The following is a 25,300-nucleotide window of genomic DNA, read 5'->3' as shown; positions in this document are numbered from 1 at the left end:
GGCGGTGGGTAGCAGTTTGCCCTGTGATAGGTGAATAACTGTTTTCTGCATTGCCTATGTAGTGTGAGAGGTGAGGTGCTTAGAGAAAGTTACAGATCCTTGTTCATGCTTCTCAAGCTGATCCGGATATAGCACTAACCAAGGACATATTCAGAGTGAACAGGAGGTACTGTATTTGATGTAGAATTTTAGGATTGAGCCACAGAAAGGATTGTAAGTCATTTGTTCCTTCTCTCATCTGGTGGGTAGTGGGAACACCCTGGCAGATTTTCTAGAATTTGCTGAAGGCCCCTTCTTTGTCCTTATCAATTATTGGACATTAATTCCAAAAGGGGAAAGTAGGCCACTGTGATGCTTTATTCAGGAGGAAAAAGGAAATGGCTGTGATGTCAGAACCTGTATGTCAGTCTTTGGCCTGGCTTGCTTTCTGGTAGAGGTGTGATTTTTCAGTGCTGTGTGACAGTGTTTTGGAGGTGGGGTCATGTGTATCAGAAGCATCGTGGCTCATTTCTTTTCCTTTTTAACCTGCTCTTCTCCCTCCATAATTTTTTTTTTTTTTTTTTGCGGTACGCGGGCCTCTCACTGTTGTGGCCTCTCCCGTTGCGGAGCACAGGCTCTGGACGCGCAGGCTCAACGGCCATGGCTCACGGGCCCAGCTGCTCTGCGGCATGTGGGATCTTCCCGGACCGGGGCACGAACCCGTGTCCCCTGCATCAGCAGGCGGACTCTCAACCACTGCGCCACCAGGGAAGCCCGTCCATCCGTAATTTTGACTGTAGTGACATTTGCCGTCCATTCCTTCCACTGACCTGCCGCTCATTTGCCCCTGTGATAACAACTAATTTTTGGAGCATTTACTGTGTGTCTGACACTTTGAAATGCCTTATACATATTTCACTTAACCTTCACAACAACCCCATGAGGTAGGCACTCATTATCTGCCTTTTAAAGAATAGCATAGAGTAGTTCAATTACTTGTCTGCTAGGAGGCACTGGAGTCAGGATAACTACTGAGCTTAGATGAGAAGTAGTATATCTTAGGTTTTTTAAAACTTTTATTTTTTAATTGAGGTGTAATCAGAGTGAAATGCATAAATCTTAAGTCTATGTCTTAATGTCATTACACACACAGACACACACACAGACACACACACACCTGTGTGACCACCCAGGTCAAGTTATAGAACATTTCTGTTATCCTAGAAGGTCTCCTTGGGCTGCTTCCCACTCACTGCCCCTACTCCTTCCCCAAGACAAAATCACTGTTCTGACTTCAGTCACCACAGATGACTTTTGTGAGTATTTGAACATCATATAAATGGAATCACATCGTTGGTAGTCTTTTGTGTCTGGCTTCTTTCCCTCATTATTAAGTCTATGAGATTCATTTATGATGTTGCAGTAGTTGGTTCTTTTTGTTGTTGTCTGTTGTTCCATTGTTTAAATATACAACAGTTTATTCTCTTATGAATGGGTATTTGGCTTTTTGTTGTTGCAAAATTTGGCCATTATGAATAAAACTGAGTATTCTCGAATGTGTCTTTTGGTGGACGTATGTGCTCATTTCTCTAGGGGATACATCTAGAGGTAGAATTGCTAGATCAGAAGGCAGGTGTCCATTTAGTTTTAGTAGATATTTCCAACGTGGTTTTATCACTGTATTCTCTCACTAGCAATGTATGAGAGTTCCAACAACTCTGCATTCTTGCCAGTACTTGTTATTGGTGGTCTTTTGAATGCTCTCCATTCAGAAGGGTGTTGGTTTTATTTCATCGTGGTTTTAATTGTATTTTCCTGATGAGTCATCATCTTCACCCTGTTTCTTATGCTTGTGACCACTGGTGTGTCCTCTTTTATGAAATGCCTATACAAGTCTTTTATCCATTTTATTAATTGGGTTGTTCATTTTTTTTCCTATTTATTTGTTGGCATTCTTTGCATATTCTGGATATTCATCTCATTGGAGATAAAAATCACAAATATCTTCTCTTACTCTCTTAATAGTACCTTTTTTTTTTTTTTTTTTTTTTTTGTGGTACGTGGGCCTCTCACTGTTGTGGCCTCTCCCGTTGCGGAGCACAGGCTCCGGACGCGCAGGCTCAGCAGCCATGGCTCACGGGCCCAGCCGCTCTGCGGCATGTGGGATCTTCCTGGACCGGGGCACAAACCCATGTCCCCTGCATCGGCAGGCGGACTCTCAACCACTGCACCACCAGGGAAGCCCAATAGTACCTTTTGATGACTGGAAGTTCTTTATTTTGGTGAAGTCCAATTTATCCTTATTTTTTGTGATTAGAGCTTTTTGTGTTCTTTTACAAAACTCATTGCCTTTCCATCTCTTGGGTATTTAGAGGCAGAAAAAAATGTGGAGAACCACTGCTGTAGAAAGTAAGCCACAGTCACACTGGCCATTATTGTATTCCTGTTTTTGGATTGGCTGTTTGCCTACAGTGGTGTTCTGAGCCCTCATATTTATGAAGCACTTTAGGTTTCACAGAGCTCTTTATCATTCACCCTCATTTGATCCCAGGCAGGAGCTCACTAAAGGCCTTGCAGGAGCGTCTAGTCCCTTTTGATGGCAAGGGACATGGGTGGTCAACACGAGCTCTCTGGGGGCCGCAGTATCTCCACGTTTCCCGTGGCTTTGTGCTTGAGGGCAAAGCATTAGACTGCTTGGTTCAGATCCTGGCTCTGTAACTGTGGACAAGGTACTTAACCTGTTTGAGCCTTGATCTTCTCATCTGCTAAATGGGATAATGAGAGTATACCTCCCTCATGATGTAGTTGTGAAGATGAAATGAATTAATTAATAGATAATGCTTAGCATACTATCTGGCACACAGTGCTGGGTTATTATTATTGTAGTTGTTCTTTTATTATATATTTGATAGGGTCACAATTGTTTTTTTTTAAATTGAAGTATAGTTGATTTAAAATATTAGTTTCAGGTGTACAACATAGTGATTTGATGTTTTTATAGACTACACACCATACAAAGTTATTATAAAATATTGACTGTATTCCCTGTGCTGTACGTTACATCCCTATGACTTATTTCGTGGTTTGTACCTCTTAATCCCCTTCACCTATTTTGTCCCCCCCTCACTCTTCTCGCCTCTGGTACCCACTAGTTTGTTCTCTGTATCTGAGGGTCACAATTCTTTGCAGAGCTGGAAAGAGCTCTGATCATTTACTCCATTTCTCTTTTATTGTGTCATATTTTCCTTTTCTCATTCCACACTCCCACCTCGTGAGTTCTGTCTCTTTCCCTCTCTTTTTCTTTCCACTTAAGTTATGAAAAGCCAGGTGCATTTCAGAAATGAACTAAATTGATACCTGAATGAAAGCATACTGTCTTACAGGGACTGACATGGAACGTGTAGGGCCATTGAGAGTTTTGCTTGTCTTCTTTTGTTTTGAGGGATGGTGGTTAGTAAGGGCATAGGGATGGTAAATATGGAAAGGAAGTTAACTGCTTGATTCCAAAATAAAGTTGACCCATTTACCTTGGTTCTAGGAATTACACACATAAGAGATTTATGTAATAGTGTTTTAAGTTGTAACAAAGGAAAAGAAATTTGAAGCTGAGTGAGTGTTTTCTAGATGCCTAGAAAGGATAGTACATACAGATCCAGATGTACATACACCTGGCTAAGAGAAAGTTTTCTGAACCTGGGGTGATAAGATTAGAATCAGGTGTGTTAGATCTACTTTATTCAGCTCTCTACCACCCCCTCACACAATAAAAAAGGAGAACAAAACCACATGTGGAAAAGAATGTATATTTTGATATTTCTTCTTGAAATGAAAACAAATCCTGTTGACTTTCCTGGTTACTAAGGCCAAGTGGCCCACCCTTCACAGCCTCTGAGTTTGTCTGAACTTCCTCTTTATGGCTCTGGGTAGAAATTTCACACTGTGTGCCATGAAGTTGATGTGACATCTGCGAGGTCCCTGAGACCTTGGTCTGCTAGGCGGCTATTGTGGTCTCACTGTTTGCTGGTGAACACCTAGCAGGAAATGAACTGGAGACACGTTGGCATGTAGAGAGTAGTTCTACCCCAGCGGGGAGAGGAAGGTGTCTTTGCTCTCCAGTGTGGGGGAAACAGGAAGGAAAAAGGGGGCCGTCTGGGTGGGCAGAGGGGCCTCAGACCTAACTGTGCCTCAGGATCACCTGGGGAGATGGTTAAAATGCAAGTTCGCAGGCCCAGCCCCAAAGTTCAGGTTCAGTGAGGCGGGGCTGGGCTGGGCACCTCTATGCTAAGGGCATGCATGATTCTGAAGCCAGGGGTCCAGGCACAGCAACGTTTAGAGCAACACACAGAGGTCCAGGCCCAGGGACTAGAGAGTTCCACAGTGGACTGCAGCTTTGTAGACTTTTAATCTCAAAGCCGTTAAAGCTTTGTGTGTGGCTTTAAGGTGGAAATGTAGAATCAGTCCACCCAGCCCCCGGCCATAGGTCTGTGGCTGCAAGCAGTCTGCATATACCCAGCGGGTCAGGCACACTGGATGTGCCGATAGTGGTGGGAAATGGGCACTTGGGTCTGAGGATGAGAATTTCTGAGAAGAAGAGGGAGTGTCCTGGCCGGTGCAGGGAGTCACTGTGTCTTCTGAGTCACTCTGTCTGGGTGCCAGCACCCAGTGTGGCCTTTACGGGAGTGAATGCCCTCTCGGGAGTCAGCGTCCATCCCATCACCTGCCTCTCATCCACCCTCTTACCCACCCTCCCACCCCCCACTGCTCCTCCCTCTCTGTCTTTCTGTCCCCCGACCCCCACCCCCCGCCTTGTTCACCACCTCACGCACTCACACCCGCACCCCAGTGCCCCTCATCCCCGGCCCGTCTCTACTTACATGTTCACATCTTTGAAAACTTTTTTTCTTCAGGGATGTTGAGGGATGATGACTGAAAAGAAACAAATGTGATATTTAAAATACATTCAACGTAAGTATTAATAGATCTATAGCCTATTCATTGGAACTATGGAAATAAGCCAGGAACAGTGACTGTAGCTGGGTTGAATGAACAGGCTTTGGCGCTTGTGGGCCCAGGCTTGTGCTGCGCAGGGCATCGCGGAGCTCGTTTCTGTGTGTGTGTGTGTGTGTGTGCGTGCGTGTGCGTGTGTGTGCACACTCTTCTGTGATCCTGAGCAGTGCTGCAGTCTTAATTCTTGCTCAGTGGAATTCAGCCTTCCTTTTAGGCTTTCTCAAACTTTAAAGATGAGGATTTGAGTCACTAATTCTTAACTATTTGTGGGTTGCAGTTTGAATTGTTTGTCCAGAAAAATACATACACATTTGGTGGGGGAGGGTGGCTTGTAGACTCTCTGGGACCCATCTGTGGACCCTAAGTCAAGAACTCCTGCATTAATGAGCATAGAGGGCTTGTAGCCCCTTCTCCCAAGTTCATGTTTGTGGCACACACCTCTTCTTGTGTGACATCTGTAAGGGGTATGCAACAAACACCATTTGATATGGTGTGCATGCTTTCTGAAGGGTTTGTGCTCAGTTTGAAAGAACAAGCAGATTTCAAGGAGAGAGTGAAAAGTGCTAATGCATGTAAAGACCTTAGCATCTGCCATGGTAAAGATTCACTTAAAAATGCTGTGTAGGGCTTCCCTGGTGGCACAGTGGTTGAGAGTCCGCCTGCCGATGCAGGGGACACGGGTTCGTGCCCCGGTCCGGGAAGATCCCACATGCCGCGGAGCGGCTGGGCCCGTGAGCCATGTCTGCTGAGCCTGCATGTCCGCAGCCTGTGCTCCGCAACGGGAGAGGCCACAACAGTGAGAGGCCTGCATACCGCAAAAAAAAAAAAAAAGTGCTGTATACATTTAGTATAATCATATTTATAACACCCATTACCCCCATAAGACTTTTTCATGTCAAAAGCAGTTTAGAATCATTGGACTAGATATTAGACCAGGATCCCTCCAGCGTGGATGTTCCCCCCTCTTTTTATTGAGTCCAGTAATTCTCTTCACTTAAGAACGTGTTTATTGTACTCCTACTGGGAGTAAAGTACCCTAGTAAGCATTTTGGAGAAGAGGAATGAATATGATCTCAAACGCCGAAGGGAATCACTTGACTCCTCTGTGTCCCTTACCTGTACGTAAAGTCCCGTCTTCTGTGTTTCCTCCCACCTCCCTGAGGGAGGTGGGCTTATTGAGAGGGATTTGGGGGTGATAGCTTTGCTTTCTGAGGCTGGAAGATGGCTCTGAAGAGCTGAGGGGTGCTCTCTCTCTCTGTGCCGTTAACCCCAGCAGGCTCTCACTTGGTCGCTTAGATGTTTCTTTAAGGCTCACCTTCATCAGGATCTCTCTACCTGTGGCGCTGGGTTCACATCCGTGTCCTCATTTCTCCGCAGGCCCGGAGTTATCACCATGCAGGCATTGTCTGAAGAGGACCGGAGGCTCTGGATGGAAGCCATGGATGGAAGGGAACCTGTAAGTAACAATTCAGGGAAGTAGAGCAAGAATAAAGGTCCCGAGTTGTTTGTTGTTTCCTTAGTGCAGTGATTTTTGCCGTTGCTCTAAATAAAGCCTTGGGCTCTTGAGACCAATGTACCAGCAGGACTTTTTTTTATTCCTGGACTGATGTTTGTGGATATTGACACTGCTTCTGTGTAGATGCAACTCCTGAGCTTTGACCTCTCAGTCTAAGGCATGGGTCCTGCACGATGCCACACCAGAGACCCCTCCTTCACCGAGGCAATTATAGTGCTCTGAGGACTCTTAGAGGAAGCACAGTCCAGTCTGGCTTACTGAATACCTATCGATGCCTCCACAAAGTGCAGCGCAAAGCGTTACCTCAGATCCATTTTAACAGGTTAGATGATGGTAAAAGTGTATACAGATGGTGTAGAACCTTTACTCATTGCCCTCTGGTTCAGCCTCCCATTGCCGTAGTTGGCTCACATCCCATTATAAGCAGTGGGATTACCCAGGCCCACGAAAGGAGTTAAGTCTAGTAATGTGATCCATGCTCCCATTTCAGAGATGCTGGTCTTTGCTGGGTGATGTAATCTTGTGGTTTTTCTCCATCTTGTGACATGAGAAACCCATGGAGAAACCTTGGGGGAAGTCCCTAGAGTCACAGTAGTCATCTTACTTTGCGGCCAAGGCTCTCAACCCCAGTATTCAGCAAATCTCAAGGTTACAGAAGTCGTAAGAGTACGGTCTAACCATGTCGTACCAGTAAAAGATAAAAAGAATCCACATTGTCAGAGGGCCAATAATTGGACCAATAATGATCACTTATGAAGGCACTGTCAAAAGGGGGAAATATGTGCAAGGGACATGAGGCATGCATAGCCTCCATTGACTGTAGAACTCTGTGCATCAAGTGAGGTGTCTAGTATAGATGATTCCAGTTCATTTGTGTGTCTCTTTCTTAGCCTACCCTGGTTAGGTGGTCTGTATCGATTCATGTTATTTTCTACTCAGGTATTTTGTATCCAAACATGGAACTCAATACAGGCAACTAAGCATAAGCAAATAACTAGTGTTTGTATAACATTTAATAATACAGAGCAAGATTTAAAGAACTATTTAAAGATTTAGGTGCAGTTTGCTAAACAGTAGTTAATTAAACATTATTTAATCTTCTTCTGCTGGGCTATAATACAGGATACCCCTGATTTTCCCTGAATACTTTGTTACTGATAACTTTTTTTTTTTGCGGTACACGGGCCTCTCACTGTTGTGGCCTCTCCCGTTGCGGAGCACAGGCTCCGGACACGCAGGCTCAGCGGCCATGGCTCACAGGCCCAGCCGCTCCGCGGCATGTGGGATCTTCCCGGACCGGGGCACGAACCCATGTCCCCTGCGTTGGCAGGCGGACTCTCAACCACTGCACCACCAGGGAAGCCCCTGATAACTTTTGATAGCTCTCTCAAAAGCAGATATACATTTCTACCTTCGGGGCTTTGTGGGCACAATAGCTGCTTGATGTCATAGGCCTTTGGAAGCAGTTTCCTAAGTAGTCCTTCACATCTTTGCTGTTGTCACCTACCGTTAGTTGTGTGTAAGGCACAGATTTGGCACATGATGTCTCTTAACCCATTTATTCCTCTTAGTGCCTTACAAAGTAAATGTTATGATTCCATTTCACGGATGAGGAAACCGAAACTTCGAAGAGGTTAAATAACTTGCCCCAAGTTACACAGATTGTAAGTGGCTATATTACTAGGGTACAGGCTAGGTCGCTGTAACAGAGAGACTTCAAAGTGCAGTGGCTTAAATAAGATAGAGGTTTATTTCTGTCTCAGAGTTCAGAAGTGAGCAGTCTGTGCCTAACAGGGTCATTGTTCTGAGACAGGCTGGGACCTGGGGCCCTTTGCTGCAGTGCTTGCACCTGGACACACCTCTTCTCGAGCAACAAAATACAAAGAAACTATAAGGGACTGAAAATAACTGGGTGCATGCGCAGTTGGGGCAAATTCTGGACAAAAGATAAAAAGAGGCCAGAAACCTCACAGCCACTTTTGAAGAACCCAGAGCAAAAGCAGGGGGTCGGGAGCAAAAACCCGGTACTGTGCATACCCCCTGCACACAACACCACCTAAGGGGTGGGCAGACCACCTAAGCTACCCCTCCAGCCTGACCCCTGGACACACCCCTACCCTCACCCCATATAAGGAGCAATCTTGACCCCCCTCAGGGACCTGTTACTTGTTCTTGCTCCCTCTCACCTGCTGCAGCAGTGGACCCAATAAAGCCTTGCCTGAATTTCTTGTCTGGCCTCTAGTCAATTTCTGTTGATTGGGGAAGGCCAAGAACCCTGGTCGGTATCAGTGCCATCCTCAACCCATGGCTTTCCATGTTCCATTCATTTCCATTTTCCAGGCAGATAATGGAGATGAGAGCATCTGGGAGCCAGAAGATGCACATCTCACTTCTGTTGGCCCCCAAATAATTACGTGGCCACATATATCTACCAAGGAGGATGAGAAAAGTAGGCTGAACATAGGCAGCCATGGGCCCAGCTGGTGCCCAGGGGATCTTATCACTTCAAGGAGGAAGAACAGAAACTGGGGTGGCTCACAGTTTCCACCACAGTGGCAAAGCTAGAATTAGAACCCATATCTAGCCCTAAATGTCTTTGGTTTTCATCTTTAATAGAGGTAAAATGTCAAATTGCCTTCCAAGAGTCCTCACTCAGTACATTTTGTTGTTGTTGTTGTTTTTGTTTTTGTGGTACGCGGGCCTCTCACCGTTGTGGCCTCTCCCGTTGTGGAGCACAGGCTCCGGACGCACAGGCTCAGCGGCCATGGCTCACAGGCCCAGCCACTCCGTGGCATGTGGGATCTTCCCAGACCAGGGCACGAACCTGTGTCCCCTGCACCGGCAGGCAGACTCTCAACCACTGCGCCACCAGGGAAGCCCACTCAGTACATTTTTACAGTACTTTCTCTGACTCTCCTGAATGTTTCTTCAACTCATAGGGGAGGAAATACCCAGGAAGAAAAATCCTGTCAGGGCATACTATTCTTCGTATGAGTGAAAAACCCACGTGTGTGTGTGTGTGTGTGTGTGTGTGTGTGTGTGTGTGTGTGTGTGTGTGTGTGTGTGTGTGTGTGTGTGTGTGTGTGTGTGTGTGTGTGTGTGTGTGTGTGTGTGTGTGTGTGTGTGTGTGTGTGTGTGTGTGTGTGTGCGCGCGCGTGCCCTCCGATAAGCTGGAGTTCTAAAATTGCTCCACTCACTGCATTTTAAGCCTCCCCACCTCCCTCTCCCACCGCTTGATATTTGCTCTCTGTCTGCATATGCTTGGTTTTCTTACTAACCACCTTAGTTTTCCCGTAGATTAACATCTGGCCTCTGCAGATGGAAAGTGTGCTGTTGAGAGAGACATCTCCTTGCTCCAGGATGTGCACATTAAAACAAGTTTAAGCACAAATAATTGTTTTCTAAACATAATATAAATTTACTTCCTCTCAGCAACATAGAGTTTGCATTGAAAACCACACCTCCGAGTGCTTTTAAGTTTCCTAAAGAGAGAGAGAAATACAGAGATGTGATGACAGTATAATTGGCAGGAATATTAGGCCTAATTTTGTCTCCCATTGCTGAGAGCCTCTAGGGAGCATTACCGGAGATATATACCCAGTAGACAATTAGCAGCTCCGGCTTTAATCACCATCTCCCTAATTAGTTAAAGCTGTCCCCTTGGGAGTTTTGGCTTTGGTAAGGGGGCAGAAACCTCTTTCTCTAGCTGATCTTAGAGTATTTCCCTTACTTCAGGGAGATGTTAATGGCAGCACCTATCTTTTGTTTTTATACTTACAGCTCGGTTGTTCTGTGATTGATTATTCAGTGTTGGATATTTTATTTTATTTATTTTTTTTGGAGCCGTTGGTAATCGTGGTTTCCACCCTTTTTGTTCTTGCATTGTTCAATAACACCTCAGGATGGTTGGTTGGAAAAAAAACTGTAAATGAACCCCGAATCAGTTGATTTTACAATGTTTTAGTTAATTGTTAAATAAATTACAGTTTTTAGCACCCAGTGACATTCTAGTCTAAAGAAAAGTCAAATGTCTTTATGTTATTGATGGATATATAATGGAGGAAGAAATTAGAGTTGTGTTTCTATAATGAGCATTATGGTTTTGATCCATGTGATGAATTCGAATTCAAATGAAGGAAACCCAATTCAAATTTGTCTGAGAAAAAGCTGGAATTATTGGCTTACATAACTGAAAAATATTGGGGTATAGTAGTTCTGGCCCATCTGAATCCAGGGGCTTCCATAATATTTGGAGTTGGTTTCTTCTTTTGTATTGACTTCATTTCCAAGAGGTTCTTTCTGTGTAGTGGTGATATGCTTCCTAACTGTTCCAGGCTTACATCTTATTATCAAGAACAGGAGCCAGGAAACTTTTTCTGTAACGGGCCAGAGAGTAAGTAGTTTAAGATTTGGGGGCTGCATAGTCACTATGGCAGCTATTCAGCTTTGCTCTTGTAGCTTAAAAGCAACCATAGGGCTTCCCTGGTGGCACAGTGGTTGAGAGTCCACTTGCCGATGCAGGGGACACGGGTTTGTGCCCCGGTACGGGAAGATCCCACATGCCGCGGAGTGGCTGGGCCCGTGAGCCATGGCTGCTGAGCCTGCGTGTCCGGAGCCTGTGCTCCGCAACGGGAGAGGCCACAACAGTGAGAGGCCCGCGTACCGCAAAAAAAAAAAAAGCAACCATAGACAATATGTAAATGAATGAGTGTGGCTGCATTTCAATAAAACTTTATTTATAAAAACCTGTAGAAGGCCAAATTTCAGTCATGGCCTGATATCCCTGGTCTCTAAGTATAGTAGAAAGAGAGCTTTGCCTAATAATTCCAAAGAAGTCCCATATTTGAATTTTAGTGGACTAAATACTTGGACTAGAGGATGGGATAGGTGAACTGACCAGATGTGACTCACCTGCCCACTGCACTAGAACTGTATAAACCGTGGAGGAAGGTTGGCTTCCCCTGAGGAGAAATCAAAGCATTGTTATTATGTGAGGAAGGGCAGTAGACATGAGGTAGACAAAAATGACACAGTTTCTCCCAACTCTGATATCTGTACTCCATTAAATTTTCAGTTCAGAGAGGGTGTTCTTTGATACTTGTCCAGGAGTGAAAACCTCAAGTTTACCCTGAACATCATACTTCATGGTGAAAGACTAGATGCTTTCTCCCTAAGAATGGGAACCAGGCAAAGATGTCCACTCTTACCACTCTTATTCAGCCTGGTACTTGAAGTCCTAGCTAGTGCAGTAGGGTAAGAAAAGAAAAAAGGCCTACAGATATTGAAATGATTCTGCTTGATTTTCTTCACTTTCTACTAAATCTGGGTTGACAAGCTATAGAGTCACCATTCCAGCCACATAAGCTTTCATTTTAATATTCTGTGGCCACTGTCTCAGGCTTGAGAATAGACTTTCCATATTAAATGGGACACAGAACCTTAGTTCAAGCTGCATAAATACTGCAACCAGGAGAAATTTTAGAGACAGCAAATTTCCTTTCTCTTGGCTCCTTATAACTGAAGTTCTCTCCTTTTCTCTTTGTATATTGCTCATAAGCATGTTCACTAAATTAAACAAGCAGATTAGAATCAGTACCAGTCTACCGTCATTACCAACACATATATACACCCAACCTGATGTATTTATTATTCTCTCTCCCCTATATGGAAAGATGACTCAGCATGTCAGTGGGACTAATAGGGTAACCTGGAGTCTCAGAACCTGGACCACTCTAATCTTTAAACTGTGTTCCCATATATTCCCGCAGCTGTGATTAGTGGTGTGTGTCTGGAACTGCTTCTCTTACCTCCTTATTTTAGAGGTATTAGTCTTCCTTCATACCCAAAGATTCTTTAGTAAAATTAAATATTTCTCCACTTTGAGCCAGTTCTTGAATCTCTCTTTTTTTTTTTTTTTTGCGGTATGCGGACCTCTCACTGTTGTGGCCTCTCCCGCTGCGGAGCACAGGCTCCGGACGCGCAGGTTCAGTGGCCATGGCTCACGGGCCCAGCCGCTCCGCGGCATGTGGGATCTTCCCGGACCGGGGCACGAACCCATGTCCCCTGCATCGGCAGGCGGACTCTCTACCACTGTGCCACCAGGGAAGCCCCTTGAATCTCTTTTGACATCCAGAAAGTTAGAAAGGTGGCAGATGCCAGAATTATGTGGAATTAAATTAAGCGGGAAGAAACAGGTGGTGTAGCATCACATATATTCGTTTGAAGCTATGAAGTTGCCACTTTTGTAAGTCAAAAATGGCCAGATATTTGCGAATTCATATGGCTCAACCTCCTAACTGTGCAGCAGAATGAAGCCCACAGCCAGGCCAGTATCACGCCCTTATTTATATAAGCGGGAACACTACCTAAAAAGACCAGTCAGTGGTTGATCTTGGGTCAGTTATCCAGGTCTCCTAGCTTCCAGCTCTGTGCTCTTTTTACTACAACCCATGCACTGCTGAATTATTAGGAAGTCATAGTTGAATGGCATCTACCCATCCTTTTTAAGTGGAGCTCCTCTGTTGTGGCTGCTGCTATGGAAGAAGGGAAAAACGGGGAGACTAAGGAAAAACCACTCCTCTAGCAAGTGGATAAGACAGCATGGCTTCCTTCTGCTCACCTCCATTTTAAAGAAATCTTCCATTTTAGTCCTTGTGGACTTTGAGACTGAACAAAGTGTGCTCTTCTCTCAACCTTTCTCTGCTAAGCCCAAGTTCCAGTCCGTCAGTTCTTAAAGAACTCATAGGATAAATGGTCAGTTGCATTGCATCTTACAGTCTGCACCTGATATCCAAAAGAGTGAGCTGTTTTTTAAAGGAAGAAATAAGATTGATGACTGTTCAGGTGAGATCCCATGGTCAGAGGCAGAATGTCATGGTGGTTAAGAATGTGGGCTCAGAGGCAGCCTGGCTTTAAATCCGTATTCACCACTCATAGCTCTCTAACACTGGAAAATGACCTAGTCCCTCTGAGCATGTTTCTTTGCCTACAAAATGGTGATAATAATAGTATCTTTCTATAAGATTGTTTTGTAAGGACCAACATATAGGTAAAGTGCTTAGCACAAGGCCTCTACATGATGAAGTGCTCTTTAAAAGTTAGTTCTTACTATTATCTTTTTGGAGAACAGGGGCAGGGATACCTGGATTCTCCTTCTAGCTTCGTTTCTAAATTACTTGGCTCATTTAAGCACAGAGTTTACTTACTCACCTTGCCCAGGCTCGCCAAAGTGCAGGGCAGGAACTGCTTTCACTAGTACGGAAAATGTGATTTCATTTAGCAGTCAGTCTGAACTTTCAGGCTATGAGTTGGACAAGCATGAAATAATCTTTAGCCTCATTTGCTACGATGCGGCCCAGGCCTGGTAATTTGTAATCCCAGTTGTATGCCAGGCTCAGCTCATCTCTCTACCGCTGATGCTTACATTTTCCTTTCTTAGTAAAATAAGCAATCAAAGGAGTATGGATGGTTAGGAAGGTGTGGGTGGAATTGCTAAGCTCCTGTGTGATGATGCAGGTCTCACTTCTTTCTGAGTAGAAGGGTGGTTTGGAAGGATACTTCCGCCCATTTTGTGAAAGCTCTCTTTGTAATGTCACATAGAGTGAACTGATGAAGCGTGTGAAAGCAAGGTTCCTAATTTACTTTCCATTTTCCCACCTCCCACCCCCACTCAGCCCCAGGCTGCTGGGAAATTGGATTATACCTCCATGTTACTTGTTTGTGTTTCTTTTTCTCTTACTGAGTTAAGAAGCTGGTCACAAGCTTCATCTTTGAATCATGTGAGTCTTTTTATATAGGTAGAATTCATAACAGTACATATACTATCACACCAGTGTGCTCAAGTCTTAAAAGAAATTTAGTAATATTCACATCTTTCCTTGTTCCCTTTGGTTAGATGTCCTTTAGAAGAACAGTTTCTCATGAAAATCATAGAATAGTTAATTGAGGAGCCCGAGCTACAAGTTGGGAGAAAAGAGGAGGAGGTTAGGTGAAATTGTTTTGTGATGGAGAGTTGATGAAACTCTTCTAAGAAATGGAAATGTTGATGGCCAGAAGATTTTGGCTTGAACCTTACAGTTTAATAACACACTGGTGGTGCTTACTCAGGTCCTAAGCATTCTTCGTTTAGCATTTAGCAAACATTTATAGATTGTCCACCAATTACCTTGGTGAACAATGAGGATACCAAGATGAGGAAGGGCCACATTAATAGAAATTTCATTTGTTTGCTGCAGTTTCCCCATTGCCGAGCACAGCAGCTGGCCCAGCGTAAGCACTCAGCAAATACTTGTTGAAAAACTAGAGTCAAAACTAAGGGGAGGGGTTGAGGATGACTGAGGTTATTTTTCTTCGTGAACCATGTTGCTTCCATTACTTGAGACTGTTTGGGTAGATTTGAAGTTATTTGAATTCCTTGATTGTATAGTTCATTTAGATACATATCTACTTACTTGTACCAGAATTTAGCTGAGTGACCATTAATCTTTTTTTTGTGCCATGGATGCATATGGAAATTAGGTAAAGCCTCTAGATCCTTTCTCAGAGTAATTTTTTAAATGTATAAAATATATGGCTTACAAAGGAAAAAATATAGAAATATAGTTATCAAAATATTAAAACCATTTGTGATAAAATAAATATATACCTCTTTATTACCACAGTAAATAATAAGATATGAGGGCAGTCTGACAACTTCTATAAATGATATTTCAAGTTACCTGCAGCAACAGTAACAGTATGAGATATCTGTGATTTCTACTGGTGACAAAGTTGCAGATACTGCTGACACTAATGTGGTTGTTGCCCACGTTCATATTTGAAGGAAATGCTAAATTTCAGTTAGAGGCTAATGTAAATAAAGGTTTATTTTCTTCCCCCTGCCATTGAAGTTCATGGACCCTTGTATGCTGTCTATGGACCCCATTTCTCCATTTCTTTGCAAAGATGTTTTGAGAGACTTTCTTCCTGACTTCCAAGCCCTTGTCCCAGCTTATAATTGTACATCGATTAGTGTGATTATTTGATTAATATCGGTCCTCTTGCTTGGATAGCCATCTTCCAGAGGACAAGACCATTGTCACTTTTTTTTAAAGGTTTTTGTATCTTTTATATATAGTGTCTGTCACAGAGTAAGAGTTTAGTATCCACTTGTCAGATAATCAGATGAATGAACCTAAGGCAAATGAAAGTATTGGTTTGGTGTGATGTGTTCTAAACTGAAGCTGTTTCTTGGTGATTCCCCACCTACCTTTATAGACCTGCACAGATCCACTGTTTAATATTCTCACTTCTTTGCTCATTTTTTGGGTCTACATAGAACATAAAGGCCCTTTTGCTTGTCTTCAGCATTTTCTGCAAGCCTCAGGTCACTGTCGGCTTCATCTCCACACTGCTGCCTTTCTAGGCTTGAGCCCCTGTTATAACGTGTCCTCCTTTACTCTCCTGTCATTATTTTTGTCTTTGTTATTTTAGTTTAACCTTAGAGGGTGTAGGATTCATTGTGAGAAGGACTTCTGAATTGTTTGAATTTTTCACAGTCAGCATGTGCTAATTTTGTTATTAAACAAAAGTAATAATGGAGAAGGTCCCTGTGAGTCACGTTTATTCTTTCAGTCATCTCTCATTCTTCCTTTGTCACTGGCATTAGTTACTTGGGTTGTGGAACCTTTCATTCCTAGCCACATTTAACTCTAGAAAAGTCCCTCTCTAGAGTTAAACGTGTAGTGTGTGTCCCTCTAGAATTTTCTCTGAGTATTTATTCCTGTACTTGTACATCTAGAAATAAATTCTTCTATTTTGTAGAATTTTTGGGTTAGTATAGATTTAATATGGATTAGTAGACAGTCTTTGACATTTAGGTTGTTTTCAGCTTTTCATTACAAACAATGGTGTAATGAAATCCTCGTTATGTACTTTACTGTCTACCTATTGGAGCATTTTTCTAGGATACTTACCAAATGGAATTGCTGGTTGAATGGTATATGCACATTTAATGTTTTAATAGTTATTGACAAATTACTCTCTCCACAGAAAAGTCCTAAATTATGCTCCATCTTATGAGGGTACCCATTTTTTCCACACCTTTGCCAGTACTGTATTATTGTGGGTCTCTGTGTGTATGTACATGTATGTCAATCTGATGGTGGAGAATTGTCTCATTTGCATTTCTCAAAATTACTAATGGGATTGAAAATCTTTTCTCATGTTTCCCAGCCGTACATATTTCTCCTTTCTTATACAGTAATGTATGTAAAGTACATAGAACAGTGGCACATGATTCATGCTATATATAGTAGTAGTAGTATTTCTTTTTCAAATTTCTGGCCTTGGGATCACACCCATCATTTCTCTTAGTTCTGTTTTCTAAAGCCCATGGTAGAAACCTAACTTTTTCAGGTGTCCCTCCTTGGTTGATAGGACTTTTTCACTTCATTCTTGTTGGCAACCAACCCCTGCTGCTCAGGTTCAGAGTGGTGAATATAAAGGGCACTTCTTAGGCCCACCTGAGCTGCTGCTCTCCAGGTCCACGAGGCTGCATGATCTGAATGGGGACCTCAGGATGCCTGCACCTCTGTACTCCAGCAGCGGTCAGCAACCTGTCAGACGCCCCCAGGTGCTAACAAGGCCCGTCTAACTCCCAGGTTGAAAATCTTCCTTGCCTTCTCAAGGAGCCATGGGAGCTGCAGTCTCTAACAGCTACAAGGGCTCTTAGCCAAGAGCCCAGAGATAGTGTGCCCCTCCACCTGGCTAGTGTGTGAGTCCCTTTCAGCCCTTTTGCCTGTGGGTCCATCTCTGAGAAGAGATAGAAGATGCGTGCCACTCTGTATTCTAGAGGGCAGTCACTATTCTGCCTTCTCCCTATTTTGTTAATGCTACACATAATTTCATATTTTCTGGAAGTTCTTTCCTCCATTTTTTTTTTTTTGCGGTACGCGGGCCTCTCACTGTTGTGACCTCTCCAGTTGCGGAGCACAGGCTCCGGACACGCAGGCTCAGCGGCCATGGCTCATGGGCCTAGCTGCTCCATGGCATGTGGGATCTTCCCGGACCCGGGCACGAACGCATGTCCCCTGCATCGGCAGGCGGACTCTCAACCACTGCACCACCAGGGAAGCCCCTTTCCTCCATTTTTGTGGCCTAGGTTAACTACTGCTTGACCTTCTCTGAAGAGGTTGGCATAGGCGAGGCTGTAACTCTGAAGGTTTCTGTCACCAGTTAGATTTTCATTTGTGTCAGAATTAAGGCCAAATTAAAAGTTCCCTATTTTGTTTCCTCCATCTGCAAGGTGATGTTTTTGCAAGTCAGGAATTTATCAGAGGCTGTACGTGTGTGTGTGTGTGTGTGTGTGTGTGTGTGTGTGTGTGTGTGTGTGTGTGTGTGTGTATTAGCTTGTTTTTTTTAACTTTTCATTTTAACATTGTTTCAGACTTATAAAAATGTCACAGAAATAGTACAAAGAATTCCAGAGTACCCTTTACACAGGTATCCCAAATGTTACATCTTTCATAACCACAGTATCAAACCAGGAAATTAACATTGATGCAATATTATTATCTGTTTTACAGATCTCAAATTTTGCCAGTTGTCCCACTAAAATATTTTTTTCTAATCCAGGTTTCCACCATGTCACATCTCCTTAGTTTCGTTTAAACTGGAACAGTTTAGAGGTTTGGCTTTTTAAAGGAACATTACCATCAGCAGACGTCCAGAGGTATGGTCTTAATAGACATTCCGTAGCGGGACCCCCTGCATCTCACAGCAGCACCAATTACTGTTGGCCTTCTTTCAGATATCATGGCAGGGATTCATGGGAGTGGACATTATGGCTGGAGTAGTTTCAGTTTTTTTTTTCTTCTGCAGGAAAGGCAGTCGATAAAAGAGAGGTCTTTTCTGAATGACTTTGTTCATTTGAAGAATGATTGAACTGTTCTTAGGTCTATTTCTGCAGCCTTCTCTTATACCCTAAAAGCCAGAAAGTGGTCATATTTCCTAGTGATTTAAGTCAAGGGTGGTATTTTTTAGAAATGTATGGACAGAAGAAGGATTTGGAGGCATTTTGAATATTAGGAGGTCTGTGAGTTAGGTTGTGGTGAGGTGTGGAACAAGATAAGCATTTTTTGTGAGATTATCTTTGGGTTTGCTGAATCGGGCTCCAGTATGGTCAAGTGAGGAAGGCTCATGATACCATTGTGACTGCATTCTTTTTAGGTGTGTTCCCCAAAATCCTGGCCCACCATCCTGGAAGAAAACACCAGAACAAGTAAACAAATCCAAAAAGCAAAGCCATTTTTCTAATATGCTTTTAAAAATCTTTCCTTTTGGTCATTGGGAAAATAGCACAGACGTGTGGTCTAGTGGTTACAGCCAAAGGCCGAGCAGAAGGAGAGTGGCCCCGGCCAGGCCCCAGCCAGCTGCCATGGCTCCCGCGTGCTGTGTGGTCTTGACCCAAAGCCCAGAAAAGCAAGCTTCCCCCCATCTTTACCTCTGTTTTTAAAGGCAAGAAGAGAAGGGGGTGAGGGGAACCAGAAGCTGAGCTAAGATTCCTCAGATTAGAAACATGCCCTCTTATAATTAATCATTGCTAATTAGTTTTGCTTTTACCATAAATCTTAAGGGAGCTTTACTTCCGCCAGACTAAGGAAGTCATCAACATTCTTGGGGTAAACGGACGTGGATTTTTTGGTTTTGTCTTTTTATTTGTGGGGAGGGAATGCATAGTGTTGAAATATGTTGGAGTACTTTTTAACTTTCCCTCTTGGAACTACTTTGCAGAAATGAATGCCATATTTCTCCTAGTGGTTGTTGGCTCTGCCAGACATCTGGATGGATTATGATACCTGGCTTTGGCAGTTTCTCCACCTAGTTCACACCTCTGTGTGTTGTCATCTCAGGAGGATGTTGACTTACTTATGGCAGAGAGCGATTATATTCTTTCTGTCTTTAATATTATTTACCTATAGTGCTTAGTGGTTGGAGTGCATCATAAGCACTCATGACTCATTGAATTAACTCGGGGGCAGTGAGTTGAGTTGGGTTCTGTTATGTACTCTACAGTTGAATTCATTTGTTGAATGTCTTGCGTTCTGGTCACTATTGGGCCACTCTAAATAGAAATCCGTGAAGGCAAGGATCTTGGTGTTCTTGTTCTTCCCTGTATCTCTAGTACTAGAATAGCCCCAGGCCAAATATCACTGAGCATATTGATTGAGAACCATGTTAAATAAATACTTTTTGAATGAATGAATGAATGAAGAAAAGAATACCCAGGAGTGTGTTCCTCTTTTTAGCCACAGGCTTTGAATTTAACTACATTTACTTCCATGCTGCTCAGGAGTTCTTCTCCATTTCTTAGTGATTTTTGGTATGTGGCAGAAGTCAGTGTCCTGAATCAGAGAAAGTCTCAGGTTAGAAGGCTTATTAGAGACCAAAGATCTAGAATTGGTTGAGAAGTTTGTAATATTCTAACTGTTGTATACTGTCTGTAGCACTAACAATAAAGTTAGGATTCATATGTGTATCTATCTATCTATCTATAGATAGATAGATACACACACATATGTATATATAATATTAGTATATCCATGTACTTGTGTATGTATTTGTGTGTGTGTGTGTGTGTATCTTCTTGCTGCTGGCTTTCCTTTAATTTATGCAAAATGCATAATTAGGCTCAGAGCTATGTTTTTTAGTGGTCAGGTTGCCATGCTGTAGGAGAACCTGTGACCACTAGCATCCTTGTGACCATGCTGAAGAAGCTAAGAGTGATAGGTTAGGGCTGACCTTAGCCTTCCATTTCCTGAGATGATTTCTTTACTTTGGCCCTTTATTTATAACGTAAAAAATATATACCCTAGGGCTTCCCTGGTGGCGCAGTGGTTGAGAGTCCGCCTGCCGATGCAGGGGACACGGGTTTGTGCCCCGGTCCGGGAAGATCCCACATGCTGTGGAACGGCTGGGCCCATGAGCCATGGCCACTGACCCTGCGTGTCTGAAGCCAGTGCTCCACAACGGGAGAGGCCACAACAGTGAGAGGCCCGAGTACAGGGAAAAAAAAAAAAAAAATATATATATATATATATATATATACCCTAAGAAAAAGTGTGTGCATGTGTGTGTATATACACATGCACATGCGTGCATGCACACACATACCTGCAATGATAAGGTACAATAGAGAAGTTGACAATAGTCATTTATTGTAATTCCACAAATGGGTTTCACTATGTATGCAAGTGGATTCCTATTGTCCTTGTTCACTTTACTGGTAGGAGGAAAAGTGTTAAATGCATGGGTTTTGGAGTCAGCCAATCTGAATTTGAATCCTGAGTCTACCATGGACCCTTGAACAACTTACCTAACATCTCTGAACCTTAGTTTACCCAGCTGTAAACTGGGGAGAGTAATAGTACTTATGAGACTCGAGGAGATAACACACTGTTTCACATCAATTCTATAAAAATTAGCTGTCCACTTAAAAGTGAATTCTAGAGACTTTTAGATTTTATGTATGCCTGCACATAGATTACGTCATTGTCTAGAGACTTGCAAGGTCTATCCCGACTCTAGACTGACTGCCTTTTGGGTTAGTTATAGTCAGTGGAACTATAATGATTTATAAAATCCTAAGTATGATGTGCTTATTTTTATTTATTTTTTGGAGCAGAGTTTGGAATAGGATAGAAAGCAAGAAAGCAAAAATAGTAATACTAAAAAGCAAACAAACAAACAAAAAACCTTGGGGCTAAAAATTGGAGGAAAATGTGATTCTCAAACTGTCAGGCCAGTTTTGTTCATTTATGTCAACATGGCAACAATACATTAAGCAAGCACGGAAATGTCCTGAGGTTTAATTTCCAGATACCATTAAAGTATCTTGGCAGACAGAATGATGGGGCTACTTAGAGTGTACTACTGTCCAGTCTTTTTTGCAAAGGGCTCAGAGGCCTAGTGATTAATACTTTCCTCCGTGTGAGCAGGCTCAGGACCAGAGCCGTTATCACTCTCACCATAAATGGAATGTGTGCTATTTCTTTGGGTAGGTGTATTAGTCAGTATTCTTACTGGGTTGAAGACTGTTCAGTAGATTGTTCTAAACTCCATCCACCATGTAGTTGACTTGGTCTGTGTACTCATCACAATCCACAGAGGATTGGTACAAGCAGAGGAATTAGACACAGAAGGCAAGTTTGAAGTGTGAGGAGGTAGCTAGAACTTGAGTCACTTCCACTGATGCGGTGAACAGTGATGCTAACTCTGGGATCTGAGGATGGACTAGAGGAGGGGTGTAACAGTAATGTCTGTGAAACCTCTGAAGTGGCATGCAAGATGCCTGTATGTGGGGTGCTGAGGAAAAACGCTCATAGCGTTTCTTAGTTTGTCAGGGGGCACTGTGGTCCACTGCCACCTGGTCATTTCATGTGGACCTGGTTGTTTCATGAGGATAAATATTTGGGGGAGGGCTCTCTCTCTCTCTTTTTAACTTTTTTCTTTTTGTTGCTGTTTTTTTGGCTGCACCACACGGCTTGTGGGATCTTAGTTCCTTGACCAGGGATTGAACCTGGGCCCATGGCAGTGCAAGTGCTGAGTGTTAACCACTGGACCGCCAGGGAAGTCCCAGCTCTCTCTTCTTAATACCCAGTGAAGGAATGGCATATTGTTTGGTCTGGGTCCATGAAGGAGACTTTGGAAGGCTACTGCTAAGTGCATTTGTCTACTGTCTGCTTGCGTTTTGAGCTTGCCCAGAGATAAAATATAACCACATTTCTATTATAGATGAGTTATACAAAGGGCAAACTTTGAAGAGTGAGTGAGTGTGTGTTTGTGTGTGAGAGAAACAAAGGGGGAGAGAGGGTGACAGGCAGAGAACCGGAGGCAGAGGGAGAGAGGGTACACACATGCATTGGGGGGTGGTTTTCAGTCACTCCATTGGGCTTCTGTGTTAGGTTGATACTGATATTTACCTCAGTTTGGTTAGTGCTTGTATTTTCCTTTTTGTGGCTGCCACAATTCACAATTATACTCAGGCTAGTGGTGTGGTTTTTTTTTTTTTTTTTAATTTTTGAATAGCTTTAAAAAGCTTTGCTTGCAAGAAAAGTAGAATCACCATTGCATTTTCTTTTTCCTGAACAACTCTATTCCTTTCAGTTTCTATTCCCAGTTCAAACAAGAAATGCTTAAGGTGATTCTTTCTTTTCTCCATGTTATTTCTTGTTTGGTTGCATTGTTCTTATCAAAGTGTTGTGTTTCTGGCATTGACAGCCAGTCTGAGTTATTGACCAAGGAAGTCAACTTCATGATTGTAAGGTCTGCGAATCTGCCCTTGTTTTAGTTCAACTTATCCTAGGCCTAGTTATGATAGAGATCCCATTCATTGGCACTTGGCAGTTACTGTACTTGCTTGTGTGTTTTTATTAAGATGGTAGCAGCCAGATGGCACAGAGAGGAGGATGTAGCTTTTAACACCTTGCCCCAGCCAGTGCACTGAAGTTGTGCTGTGGTGTAACTTGATAAACTGAGCACCCCGTACCACCCAGGATGTCCCTTCCCACTGTCACTCTCCTTCATTGACACATGAGAGGATATAAACTGCTCTTCAACATTTTGAGCTTCTGGAGTTCACGTCAGTGAACATGTATTGGGTATAAAGTATGTACAGCCACTATGTAGGCATTGAGAGAATTAATTAACAAGCCAATAGATGAGACACCTGCCCTCGTAGACACCTGCCATAAATAGTTCCCTTTTCCATCTCTTGTCATACCTTTTTCCAGTCCTGTGCATTACAGTGGCTAATTGTTTTCAACTTAACAACTTTTTTTGTTTTTAAAACCTCCACGCAGGAGAGTCTCTGTGCACCAAATGTTTATGGATGTGGTGTTTCATAGCTTCAGAGCCTCATTTCCCATAAGTTGGGAGCTTTTGCCAGCCTATTTCAAGCACCTGCTGGTTTCACCACCTCCATCCTCTTTAACTGGCTGGCCCTTCAAGTCCTGACCCTGGGGGACACTGTCTGTGTCCTGCTAGTTCAGTATTTCAGGACTTGCCAAAATTGAGGCAGCCTGTCTTATATGAACAAGACTGTCCTTTAATTCTTTTTATTTTTTGTGAGGTAGGACTTACGATGGAGTACCAGTTGACAAGAGACCAGCCAAAAGAGTTTTGCTGTAAGATGCTGTGACTAGGTATTCCCTCTGCCTGAAGGTGAGCTTCAACTGTCCACCTGGGATGGGGCTGCAGAGCTGTCTCAGTTTGGTACAAGAGATTCCTGCAGAACCTTTGGACCACTGAGGGGCATGTTTCCACCTATCCTTTTACAGATGGTACAAGGCCAGCAAGTGTCCAAACAAAGGGGCTTTTTACAAGGGATTTGCGAACACTACATGTTCTAGTTCTGCAGCCCATCTCTGGGAAAGGCCATCTAGGCTTTGGGGTGGTTATTACAGACTACCAGACAGTAGTCAAGATCTGTTAATTGCACTCTTCCTAGGAAGTAGAAGAATGTTACGCCCCATAAATGGGATTTTTTTCTGAGGACTTATTATAACGTTCACCAATTTAGAGCTCAGATCAGGCTATGCTTTTTTTCCTCTGCTCCTGATGTCAGAGTCCCTACATCCACCTTCTTGGCTTCTGGTAGAGTCTCTTTGTTCTTATAATTGAAAATTCACAAGGATACCTCTCCTCTGTGTTATAATATGGTTTCTAACAAGTTGATGAATTACCCTCTATGCAACCTCAGCCCTTCTGGAGTCATTCATTTGGGCCTGTTTTCTCTCCAGGTCTCTTTTCTTTCTGTCCCCAAAACACTCAGCTTCCTTGTTAGCTCCGCCTGCCAGCTTCCCTTTGGGATCTCTGTATCCTCCCTCTTAGGAACTTGTCAGGTCTTCCTGCCTAGATCAGTAACTTTTTCCAATAGTACAGTATCTGGGACGTAGTCCACTCAGGATACATTGAGAAAGTGCTTGAAACTTGACTAGTATCCAGTGGTGATAGGACATCAGCTCAGTTGTGTTTCAGGTGTTTTGATGCCCACCCTGTGTCCTCATGGGGACACTGAAGTATCCGTCTTAGGCTTTTTGGTTTTTTATTGTTTGTTTAGGAACATGCAGTTTGTTTATTTACTGATATATTTGATACAGGGCAATATTCCTATATAGCTTAAATGACATCAATTCAGAGGCACACTATCAGTTTAATAATCACTTTCGGCGAGCAAGGAGGAAGCATTTTATTAAATATAAACAAGGATTATGAGATGCATTCCAATTTCAGGAAAAAAGTGTCTAGAATTGAGGAAATATGGTCTATATATAAACTCCTAGTGATGTACTGGGATTGGCCTGGAGGAAAATTATGTAGACAGGAGGTATTGGAACAGGGGAGGGAGATGAGAGACTGTTTTTTTTTTTTTTTTGCGGTACGCGGGCCTCTCACTGTTGTGGCCTCTCCCGTTGCGGAGCACAGGCTCCGGACGCGCAGGCTCAGCAGCCATGGCTCACGGGCCCAGCCGCTCCGCAGCATGTGGGATCTTCCTGGACCGGGGCACGAACCCGTGTCCCCTGCATCGGCAGGCGGACTCTCAACCACTGCGCCACCAGGGAAGCCTGAGAGACCGTTTTAAAAATCCAATGGATACTGTGGACTATGTGAAAAACGAAAATATCCAAATAAGAAGTTTTGGCATAATATTAACGGGCTTTTATGGGTCCTCTGCAAACGCCCAGCTTCAAATCTCCAGCATCACACACTGTAGAGTAGCATGTCCTCGTTTGACCCCGTTGGGGAAGCTGTCCAAGGAAT

At 43.3% G+C, this 25,300-nt stretch overlaps 1 protein-coding gene across 3 annotated transcripts in view; it reads left to right on the top strand.

Moving 5' to 3' along the window:
• Positions 1–25,300, top strand: part of ARHGAP26 (Rho GTPase activating protein 26) — a gene marked incomplete at both ends in the record, with an annotated part of 484,977 nt that overhangs the window by 167,813 nt on the left and 291,864 nt on the right. For all 3 annotated transcript variants that reach the window (XM_079704014.1, XM_079704013.1, XM_079704012.1), the window contains one exon: positions 6,364–6,442. In XM_079704014.1, coding sequence (XP_079560140.1) covers positions 6,364–6,442 — 79 coding nt within the window. The remainder of the gene's footprint in view (positions 1–6,363; positions 6,443–25,300) is intronic.

The sequence above is a fragment of the Hyperoodon ampullatus genome (assembly GCF_949752795.1).
Source record: "Hyperoodon ampullatus genome assembly, chromosome: 4".
NCBI classification, from domain to species: domain Eukaryota; kingdom Metazoa; phylum Chordata; class Mammalia; order Artiodactyla; family Ziphiidae; genus Hyperoodon; species Hyperoodon ampullatus.
This window is presented reverse-complemented; position numbering and strand designations above follow the sequence as displayed.